The sequence below is a fragment of the Caretta caretta genome, chromosome 8 (assembly GCF_965140235.1).
Source record: "Caretta caretta isolate rCarCar2 chromosome 8, rCarCar1.hap1, whole genome shotgun sequence".
Taxonomy (NCBI): domain Eukaryota; kingdom Metazoa; phylum Chordata; order Testudines; family Cheloniidae; genus Caretta; species Caretta caretta.
In genome coordinates, this window is record NC_134213.1 from 67,445,435 (window position 1) to 67,457,542 (window position 12,108).

Here is a 12,108-nt window from a genome sequence, read left to right on the forward strand (position 1 = left end):
GCCTAAAACTTTACCTGAGTGGTTTAGGGCCTTTTGTAGTGCATTCTAAGCCTGTTACTGAAAATTCAAAACACAGACTTTTAGAGACAGATGAAACCTTAAGAATGACAAATTTAATAAGTGTCAGATTTAGGTGATACACTGATAAGGGAGATGTGACTAAATCTAAAAATAAATTACTACTTTGTCAAGCAATGACTTATAGACAGACATATGCCAGTTCTTTAGATGTCTTGTTTCAAAGGAGGCCAATTCAATATTTGAAATGATAAAAGTTCTCTGGTAATCAGTTAAATTGCTGAATGGTATAAAATGTCCAAATTCAGTCCTGGCTTTTCTTATTTTTGTTCTTGCTCCTACTTCACTGAACATCTCTTGTAGAAGTCCTGTGGCTGTGTTCACTTCCTCCGCTATCACTTATCCTTTCTTCCTTCAGTGCTGCTTTGTTCATGCCCAAGCAATCCTTCATTTCTTCTGTCATTCACTTCCAATCCCCACCAGCTCTTCTCTACTGTTAAAACTCTGATCAAATCCTCATCCCTGCCTCCCCTTTCGGCTCATATTCTGACAGACTCCTTCAGTGGCGTTGAATAGTTGTAACAAAGCACAGATTTTAACAAATATGTATATATTTTCATTATATCTTTTGTGAAGATGCACCCAACTTTGTCCAAATCAAAAACTTAGGTTTCTCAAAATATATTATCCACAATGCTTGTGCTCACTAGCCTGAACTCTCCATCACTATATCACAGGCTGGTATTTCTCCCCCCTCTACCTTCTTCCTCTCCTTTACTGTCCTCCTTTTCACCAGCATCTGAAGTTAAGCTCTCCAAACATCTTTCCACTTCCAGTCCCTGAGCCTGTCCCTGTCACGCATGCAGTGCTGCTCAGAACAGGGGATAGAAGGGCCATTTCACCTTGATTTCCTGCCTGGTAATGTGGGCTCTTCCTATCACCAGAGGAAAGTGATGCTATATGGATGCAGTGAAGAGCGGGATCTAGGGCAGCAGCACTCCTTGGGGCCAGGGAGCAGGAGAGCAGGGAGGGATTCTCCCTGTGTTTTTTGAAGAGATGGGGAAAAGCTGTGCCACCTCATGTCCCCCCTTTCATTGTGCACACGTAATAGGAGTCAGCTCTGTGGGCCTTACAGTTTCTTGATCCCAGTGTTCTTCTCAGGACTACCCTAGAATGCCAATAACTGAGCTTGATTCCATTTTAATAATCTAAATCAGGGGAAATACCAATCTACTTTATTACATTATCATACTTCAAGCAGACCACCCCTTTTGCTATATCCTTCCCATTAAAATAGGATTGAGTGTCTCAGACAATTGTTTCCTGGTTGCATAGACAATATAATCTTTCAATGAGATAAACCCCTGAGCATAGGCAAAAGTATTAGAAATATTTAATAAATAAAGTAAAATCCATGACAACCTCTTGTTTATAGATGTCTCCAGGTTCTCCAGAGAATGGATGTTAGAATCATCTTATATTCAGACATAGATAAATAGGAAAAAACTGGCATTTTTACACTGTGCTGTAGCTAGGCAGATCTGAGCACCCCAAATTTGCTACTCGAACAACTGGAACATTTCACACTGTCATCTTTTAGCAAACAAATGGTGTCAGGAGGATTCCTCTTCCACATGAGCTCTGATTAAAACACAATTTTAATGTATATTACTTGATAAAAATCTGTTGTCATTTGCTCCCCCACCAGACCAAACAAAACCACAAAACAAGATAGCCTCTGCTTGATTCCTTTTTCATTTAAATTCCACAATTTCAGATAGTTCTGCCTGAGAAAGAGCCAAATGGACTGAGATGAAAAGGATATATAGCTTTCATATGCATGGATAGTATGTGATTACTTGTTTAAAAAATGGTTTCAGAGTAACAGCCGTGTTAGTCTGTCTTTGCGAAAAGAAAAGGAGTACTAAGGTGCACAAGTACTCCTTTTGTTTAAAAAATGTTACAGAAGTGTATGAACTGTAAATGAAAGAAGCTACTTTTTTATTATAACATATTTGTTGAAAAGTACACGTGCTCCTTGTGTAGATTTTCGTATGTTGCAGCACGTAATTTTTACCTTATATGAGACTATTCATAATCAAGATGTGTTTTTGACGTGATATAAAACCAACAGCTTTCCCTATTTACCTTTCCCTGGCTTGTTCAGTAGCTACAGATTTGCTGGCTGTCCTCCAAAGCCACCATAGCATTGACCAACAAATGTTCAAGTCCCAGAATGCTCATTGGAGAGTTGCTGTTTCTTATTTAACTTAAATAATATTGTTCAGCCTTTGTTGAACTAATCATCCTTACTGAGCTTGAATAACAATCACTGTGGGATCAGGGTGCTTTGGGGCAAAGTCCTGTCCTGGGCAACTGCTTGTGATACTCTCATAACACCTCACTATATACGATGTAAGGTCATAGAGTCCATATGCCCTCACTGTGAGCCATAAGGAACAGATAGCCTCATTCCTCCTTTTCAAGTGGTCTACTTTACATTTTCTACATTTAAAAAATAAAAGTTAAAATTTTTTAAAAAGAAGACAGGTATTCCCCTATTGTATCCCCATATTTCACTGTTCATTTAGTTAGCACGCAAGCAGTTGCTCTGCTATATAACTGAAGATTAAGCTATTCCCACTTAGACTCTTAGACGTTAAGAGGGACCATTGTGATCATCTAGTCTGACCTCTTGCACATCACAGGCCACATAATCTCACCCACCCACTCCTGTAATAGATCCGTAATCTCGGGCAGAGTTACTGAAATCCTCAAATCATGATTTAAGGACTCCAAGTTACAGAGAATCCACCGTTTACTCTAATTTAAACCAGCAAGTGTCCCATTTCCCATGTTGCAGAGGAAAGTGGAAACCTCCCAAGGTCTCTGCCAAGCTGACCTGAGGGGAAATTACTTCCAAACCCCAAATATGGCAGTCAGTCAGCTGTTGAGCATGTTGGCGAAAACCATCAGCCAAACACCCAGAAAAGAGTTCACGGTAGTAACTCAGAGCCCTCCTCATCTAGTGTCCCATCTCTGGCAATTGGAGATATTTGCTACTAGCAGTCACAAATGTGCTACATACCATTCTAGCCAATCTCATCATACCATTCCCTCCATAAAATGATCAAGCTCAGTCTTTGAAACAAATTAAGTTTTTTGCCCCTACTACTTCCCTTGGCAGGCTATTCCAGAACTTCACTACACTGATGGTTGGAAACCTTCATCTAATTTCAAGCCTAAACTTGTTCATGGCCAGTTTATATCCATGTATTCTTGTGCCAACATTGGACCTTAACGTAAATAACTCCTCTCCCTCCTTGGCGTTTATCCTTCTAATGTATTATAGAGAGCAGTTGTATCTCCAGTTTTCATTTGTTTAGGGTAAATGAATCCAAGCTTCTTAAGTCTCCTCTTCTAGGGTAGGTTCTCTAATCTCCTAGTAGTCCTTTTCTGCACCTGTTCCAGTTGGAATTAATCTTTCTTAAACACAGGAGACCAGAATTTCACACAATATTCCAGATAAGATCTCACCAGTGCTTTGTATAATGGTAATAACACTTTTCCTATCTCTATTGGAAACACTTGGCTTGATGCATCCTAGGATTACATTAGCCTTTTTCATGGCCACGTCACATTGGCAGCTCCTAGTCATCCTGTGATCAACCAATACACCCAAGCCTTTCTCCTTCTCTGTCACTTCCAACTGATTATGTCCCCAACTTATAGCAAAACTTCTTATTTGCACTATTAAATTTCATCCCATTTCTATTGTCCAGTTTTTCAGAATCTTGTGTGAAATTCCAGTCCATCTCCATATTGGTAATACCTCCCAACTTTGTATCATCAGCAAGTTTTATTAGTACACTCTCACTTTTTGTGCTTGGGTCATAAATGAAAATGTTAATTAATTAAGACTGGTCCCAAGACCAATACCTGAAGTAGTCTACCAGTAACCTCCCTCCAGCCTGATAGTTCACATTTCAGTATGACCCATTGTAGTCTCCTCTTTAACCAGTTCCTTACCAACCTTTCAATTCTCACATTAACCCTCATCTTCTCCAGTTTAACTAACTTGTTTATCTGTTCAGTCGCGCACTTGTCTGGACTAGATGCTGTTCATGTTGCTGTTGTAGTAATCGGGAGAATGTGGCCAAATAGTCTCATGACTTCAGTCTATAAACAAAACATAAAAATTTTGCTGAACTGATCCATTAAAAGCAGTTTGCTGTCAAAACTGAGATCCCTCAGGATCTCAAAAACAACAACAATAAAAAAAACCATACCCCATGGCAGTAGATCTCAGAGCCCAGGTCGACTGGCTTGGGTTCACGTAATGGGGCTAAAAATAACAGTGTAGATGTTCCTGCTTGGGCTCAAGCCTGGGCTCTGAAACCCAGCCAGGGGGAGGTTCTGAGAGGGCTCTCAGCCTGAGCGGGAATGTTTACACTGCTATTTTTAGCTTTGTAGCACATGTTCCATGGGGCTTTTTTTTGCAGTGTGGACATACCCTCAATGGCTACACTGTCCTGTTTGTAACCAGTCCATATTTAAATTAAAATTTTCTTTTGTAAAAATTCTGCTGGTGGACATTGTGACCCTATTTTCTATAGCAGCAGTGTAGGAACTAGTTTGTCTTGCTTTGATGCCAGTTTGGATGCTTTACAAAAATAGTGATATGTAGAGATTATGAAAATGCAGTGCTAAAAAGATGAGTCTTCAAAGATGTTTTAGAAATTGAATAATAAGTCAGAGAATCAAATTTGTTAGGAAGAATGAAATCCAAATCTCTGTAAAATCAAATGGTACAGTCCTTGCTCTAGAAATTCTCCAAAGGCCTTCTGAACGAGAGTGGAGGTTATGGGTCCCATAATATGGACCGATACTTTTTCCCGATATGAAGAATCATGCTTGTTAGGAGTTCTGCTACTGTGTAGGTTACAAAATATTTTAAAGTTAGCCTGCTGCTTCACTGAAGGCAGGTATAGTTTTCTAAGCACTAGACTAATATGTCTAGTGATCATTGTTCCTTTGTGGAGTCTAGAGGCACAATTCTGTGCAAACTGTGAGTGCATAAGGGAAGTAGAGGAAGATCCACAAATTATGAACTGCAATTATCCAGGAGAAATGTGATAAAAAGAATGTGGAAGCGTGTCAAGATCTTGGTCAAAAGATGTCCGTTATAGCCTGGACATTTTCCCTGAAACTGTAATATGGGTTCATAGTCTGATTACTGTGAACTTCCAAAATAAAGCTGAAAGACAACCATGAGTTTAAGATAACAAACTATGGAAATACTAAGAATAGAAATGAAAATGTTAGAGGCAGAAAAAAGAGAGCTTCTGCCTAATAGGTACGGCATTTTAGGACACAAGTATGAATAATTCTGTGCAGATGAAGCAAGGAATCTGCTCTTGAACTCCTAATCAGAAACTCATGGGGAAGTGAATCACATAAGGATCTGATGCAAAGATATGGATATATGGAGACTGAAATTGAATAGATGTAAGCACTAGCTTAAAATAGTAATGATTTCACTTTGTTGGAGACTATAGATTTTACTTTAGCAGTTTTCTTCTCACCATAATGCAGTGGTTCTCAAACTTTTGTACTGGTGACCCCTTTCATATAAGCATGCCTTTATAAATTAAAAACACTTTTTATATATTTAACACCATTATAAATGCTTGAGGCAAAGCGGGGTTTGGGGTGGAGGCTGACAGCTCGCAACCCCCCATGTAAAAACCTTATGACCCCCTAAGGGGCCCTGACCCCCAGTTTGAGAACCCCGCCATAATGAATGAAATTTGTGTATATATGCTATAGATAAACAAGTCTTTTTTGGCAATATTGATATCAGATGGTTAGTTTCACTGTGGTCTTTAGACATGTTGAAGGGTCTTCCTGAGTAAATGTCACTTTGGCAAAGTTTTAAGGTCTAATTCAGACATGGAGTAAATAGATGAAATACTGTCAACTTCAGTGGAGTTGCATTTGCTTATGCCAAGTTTGAATTTGGCCCTCAGTCTTTAACAACAGAATCTCTGCTGGCTTGGGGTAATGGAGTAGTATAGTATTTTCTTTGAACACTAAATATCATTAATGTGACCTATTACCATAAATACTTCTCTCAGTAAAACTCATATGTAGCTATCAGGGATATTTATAGCTTTTCTATATTACTGATTTTTTGCATCTCTCTGAGCCCCAAATATTAGAAGTTAATCATTCAGCTTCTCTTTCTACATCAAATCACAACATTGGGATACTGAACTCACTTTATCCTAGTGAACTTTGAAACTCACTCCAAGATTAGTGTTTATGATATTCATAAAAAAGCAGCAATAAGCCACGTCAGCTATTAAGACAAGGTGCTTTCTTCACTCAAAAGCCCAAGTCTCCTCCGATAAACTCTCCCACACCAGGACAGAAAGGCACCCAGTGCACTCTAATATTTGAGACATATGGGATCTGAAGATAAAACACTAACAGAACTTGCGATTGGGAAAGAACTTTTATAATTATTCCATTTTCATGGTACTCATATGGTACTTAGTTCAGTGTTGAAATAATTTATAATGCCAAGGTAGTGATACTATATAGGAGTATAAGGCCAAAAAGGTAATTTCATTCTTACCTTCATGCCCTTACCTTAGGTTGTCATTTTCAAAGGAGTCCAAGAGAGTTAAGTGCCTAAATCCTATTGAATTTCAAGTCTGATTTGAACACTTAATGGGCTCCTTTGAAAATCTCAGCCTTAATAATCTCCTCAAAACTATTCCTTTGCTTCCTCCCCTGCTCTTTTAGTACACAAAGGTGAATGAATATTTTTGGTAAAGCTGAAAAAAAAACTTTACAACCCTTTTTAAAAAAAGTTCCCTGAGTGTGACAAAAAAATTTTCCCCTGGCATTCCATCCATGAGGGGAAAATTATACTGCTCATACTTGCTAGCATTCTGTCCTTCCAGTCTCCTGCTGAGATTTCTTGGTTCATATTCTTATTGTCAACAAGTCTGTTTATCTTTAAATAAAATGTTAGTAACCAAGAGGTTTGTTCCATATAGTAAGAACCATTTTGGATGCATTTTTTAGCTTTAGCAAATCAAAATGTTTAGTTTTAGAGCTTCATATTTGGCTCATTCAGTATTTTGTCCTTGGTAAGAAATGCATGTTTTGCCCTAACTGAGGGACAACTAGAACGTCTTTTTGTTCCCCTTCTGTTTCCCAAAGTCCAGTGTCTTTGCCTCAAAAGCCAAAAGGCTTCGTGGGGTGTTGACTCTGTTCCCCCTCTGTTGCTAGTTAGCTTGATTGTTTTGTTTACTCTATATGTAAATGTACTTTCATAATCCTCTGCCTGAAATCAAGCCAGCCGGACAGATAAATCCACATTTGTCTGTCTAGGGCAGGCTCGGTTTATGCACTGTTTCTAAAATACATTTTAAGAACACATTGCCAGGACACATACATAATTCTTTATACACAACCCATACATACATCATGCAGTAATATCTGCGACCAACATATCACCATTTTTTATGACATCTTACTCAGTATACTTTTATAGTACAGTAATATTGTATACAATCAGTTGATTCAATTGCTTATTCTTTGGGGCTCTGGACTCTGATTTTCACACCCAAGTTTGAAAAAATTTGGAAATTTTCTGTGGTTGTAAACTACACACTGGACATGTGCAGTACATAATTTTCCTTTCCAGATATCAGGAGTGGGCCTGGAGAATGCCACATAGAAATAAACACAGCTGTGTGATAAGGCAGTAAAATAAAATCCAGGTGCAGTGATGTGTTTATTAGAAAGTATGTTGATCTAATCACACACTCCAAAATCCACCCCGTTCCCCAGACCCTTGCTGGGTTCATAGAAATATGTGGTGCTCTGTATGCACACAGCTTTAATACACTGATGCAGCCATTCTGATAACCCACAAGAGTACCTTTCTTTATCCTTTTCTCATTCTGCTTTTCTTATTTCATTAAAAGAAAACGAGGAAACTCATTGCAAAAAAACCTACAGTATGTTAGTGCAGTGCTACTTGAGAATTTAAGTACATGAATCTCAGGAAACATCAAAGCTAAGGTTCCCACCACAACCAGTAGGCAAAACATTGAACTGATTATACAGCAATATAGAATATTATATAGATGCAAAGGGATTAGAGGAAGGTTAAATTACAGTTGCAATAGGAATCTTAACTATAGAATTTCCCAAAGTGTATGCAGTTACATAGTGTTTTGAAACTCAGTATAACCATTTCTAAAGATTTAAATTATTTGATTGTTTGGCGTACAACTGTTGGAAAGTTCAGCAGAACTTAGAAACAGGCCATTTATAGTGTTGGTTTAGTGTTACCTGACGAGCCAATCAGCTCTAAGAACACAGTTTGCAAAACAATAATTAGCTCAGCTCCAGGGCTGTCGGACCATATTACAGGTATCAGTTAGCAAAACAAAGCAGTAGTGTGTTCTCAGGCAGCACAGTACAGAGATATATATAAAAGAGCAAATTGACAGGCACTGATAATGCCCGTTTTTACTTTTGTTTCAGAACATGGGATCCTGAAACATGAGGTAAGGATTTATTTTCAATTTTTATGCGATATTTATTTTGTTGATGGCTTACAAATTGTTCATTTACTTCGTACGGCTGTGCCAGTGCTACAGATAATGTATTTTTTCTGCAGCTAACTTACGTTTATTTAGAGTTATGCAAACTCTAGCAGTAGAAGTGACTCCATGTACATGCACTAACAATTAGCTATATCTATATTAAATTGCAGGGGATTAACTTAATTTTCATTGAGATTTTTCAGTGTTTAGGATAGTGGGAAGAATGTAGGTTTTCTTAAATTATAGGGGGAAAGTAAAACAATGTTAATTTAACTCAGAATATCAGTGATCACAGGTCTCCAACTGTTCTAGGCCAAATTTGGCAACAGAGATAAAACTATCCTCAGGTAAATTTCAGCAAATTCTGCAATAATACTATATTACTACGGACTAATAAATCTGGAATTCTTCAGCCTACAGTAAGCTGCAAAATTTGCAGTGGAATGCTGACTTTTTACATAACCGTAGTCTTTCTTAGTGTCACTCAGCAACCATGGAATTTGTTTAATCCTGACAGGACAGCAAAATGAACTACTAATGTCCAGAGAAGTTAGTCGGTACGCGTGATATGTCATGACAAAGCTCTAAGAATACTGCAAGTAACAGTGAGGTATCTCACTGCATATTGCTGATGTCTTTCCATTATGGTACAGAAAGAAGTAAAAGTCCTACTTCCCACTAACTTTGTCAAAATACAGACTATATTTTAAACCCAGGACACTATGTTGCGTTTCCAGCATCCATTTTAGATCAGTGGATGTAAATTCATTCTGTAAACTGGCATTATGGTTATGAGCACCATATAAATTTGTAGGATGATAATTTTACCTATTCAGGTTTGTGATTGTCTCTACTTGCATGCTGTCCTGCTATGACTCAGGTTGGCAATGCAAATCAAAAGAAAAGTATTACTGTTATAATAATATAATGGCAGATTAATGCTGCCTGCTAATAAATGTTACATAACTAAGACTGTATTCTCAGCCTGCTCCTAGGATAGTGCACATTTTTAGCTAGTTTCTGCTGTCTAATTGCTATTTGGAAGTTCTTATGTTAATAGACCTGTTTAAATTTCCTTAAAACCTATTGGAGGAATTAATAGAACCCTACTGACAACTGGCTTTGTTTTACACCACTTACCTGCACAGAAGTGTTATATAAAGGCCTGTCATCTTTAGTAATATTAATGTTGTTTGATCTAGTGGCTAAATGAATTGTAAAAGGAAATCTAGGACTGAAAATATAAGCTCTCTATACTGGGCAGGTAACAGGGTTTTTTACCCCCTTGACTTGTGGAGAATTTAATGGAGGATATACATTTCTGTCACTTATAGCTTAGAAAACCTAGTGCTTTGGATAATTAAATTGTAATGTTATGGGCCCTGGATGGTTGTGGTGACTGTTAAATAGATATGGAATCTCACCTGTGTGACCCCCATTAAATGTTGAGATCTGGCACAGGTCATTATGGACCATGAACTATTACCTTTTGATAACTGTTCAGTGGCCTATGTGTGATGAGATGTTGAGTTCAGTTCAGCTCATCTCCTATTGGGCAGGTGTCCATATCATAAAATAATTCTTATAGTTGACATTAGTTTGCCCTATTTTGATAGGTTTATGGGAGTGGGCAGGATTTAATGGGTATAGAACTACTCGGTTTTCCTTGAGGGGATCACACATTATAAGGATAAAAAAACCATTGACAGAACTCTGAGGGGAGGAGGGAGGAGTGGTTGGCATGTGTTTAGACATGTTTTATGATTATGTAGAAGACCTCAGTTGCCAGTGCTATAAACTCACTTTAAAATGTCTGTTGCATGTGCTCATTTTAATAGAATCCTCACCACCAGCAGTTTGCTACCTTACCTTCTGCCATGTGCTGTTTGTTTGTTTTTACATTTTTAATCTCTCTCTAAACTGTGAAACATGAACATTCTTAAATACCAAAACTACAGCTTGGTTTGTTTGCTTAAAAGTCTGTTGATCATTACACATGGCATACAGTATTGAAGAAGCTATAAACAGATTGCTTATGGTATGTTATGGACAAGGTTGCCAGAAGTGAGTAAAACTACCAATGAGGAACATATGTGACTGGATGAGATAATATTTATCCTAATTCTGTTTTATTCCTCCTCTTTCCATGCCTCTTCCTCCAACTTGATTCTTGAGATTTTTGTAAGAAAAAATTCCTTCTCCTGATGAGGTTTCTGTACCTTGATTTTATGTAGAATGTAAAATTGGAGCCTTATTCTCATTTGTGCCATGGCCCCTTTACATGGTTCTGGTAGTATGAAGGGGCCTTAAATGTATTTAATATGTCTTTAAGGTTCCTTTATGCTGTCAGAGTGGTGTAAAGGGGACATAGTGTAAATGAAGATCAGGTTTTTAAGAAAAGATGGATTTATGTTGCAGAAAATGTGAAGATCTGCTGATAATAACAACATAAGATGAAGTATTCAGTACATTTTCACACACTCCCAACATTTACTTCCTTGGGTATTTTTATGCCCTCTTCTTTCTTTTAGTGTATGTAATTTTATTGTACATTGATAAGTTATCACGTTTTTTTTTTCCAGTTAATCCATGGAAACAGTTTGCAACCAACCACAATAACTTCCCCCAACTTTCCCCTCACCCCAAGCTTATGGCTCCTCTCCTCTCTGTGTCAGTGTGAATAAACAATACAGTCTCAATTTTTAAAAAACCTGATTGCACCCTTTGTTTTTGCTCTGCTTGGCTTGAGTAAAACATTGTAATTTGCATGAGCCCTCATGCAAGCTACTAATTAAAACAAGTAGCAGGAGGAGATGACTAACGTACAAATATACCTTATTATGCACTGGAGTTCCTAAGGGCCTATTTAAATGCAGAGATCTGTGCAACTGGTACAAATCAGCACTTGCCAAATAATAAACCATTATGTTTGTATAGTGTACCTGGGATTTCATATGGCTCCAGTTTGCCTAAACTAAACTTAAACAAATAGAATAAAAGTTTATTACGTCATGTTTTAAAAAAAAATTAAATGCTCATTTGAGAGATGGGACAGGCATTGTTAACTATAAGGAGCTTTAGTACAAAGCAAGAACAGTGTAAAGGTCCCATCCTATTGGAACTGCAGCTTCATTCGCATTCATTCTTGCTGCTGTTCTAGTCCCGGACCTTCCCTGAGTCAGACAATTGCAAACTGTGTGGTGTATTTTTCCACTATAAAATAGGCTGAGTTATTACAATCATTTTCACATGTGATCTCAGTGGAGTTTGAACCCAGATGTCAAGAGGTGACAGACTAACACATGAACCTTTTGTGTCACTTGCACCTCAACACTAAAATATTAACACATGATATTTCTGCATTAACCCCATTGTAGGATGGAAGAGAACTTTTTAAAAATTGGCTTTGCCTAGTAGACTACAAACACTAGTTTAGCTGAGAGTTACAAACACCTTGGGA

At 37.8% G+C, this 12,108-nt stretch overlaps 1 protein-coding gene across 3 annotated transcripts in view; it reads left to right on the forward strand.

Annotated features, from left to right (window-relative positions):
* Positions 1-12,108, forward strand: part of VAV3 (vav guanine nucleotide exchange factor 3) — a 264,162-nt gene that overhangs the window by 184,144 nt on the left and 67,910 nt on the right. For all 3 annotated transcript variants that reach the window (XM_048861085.2, XM_048861086.2, XM_048861087.2), the window contains one exon: positions 8,587-8,609. In XM_048861085.2, the coding sequence (XP_048717042.2) occupies positions 8,587-8,609 (23 nt within the window). The remainder of the gene's footprint in view (positions 1-8,586; positions 8,610-12,108) is intronic.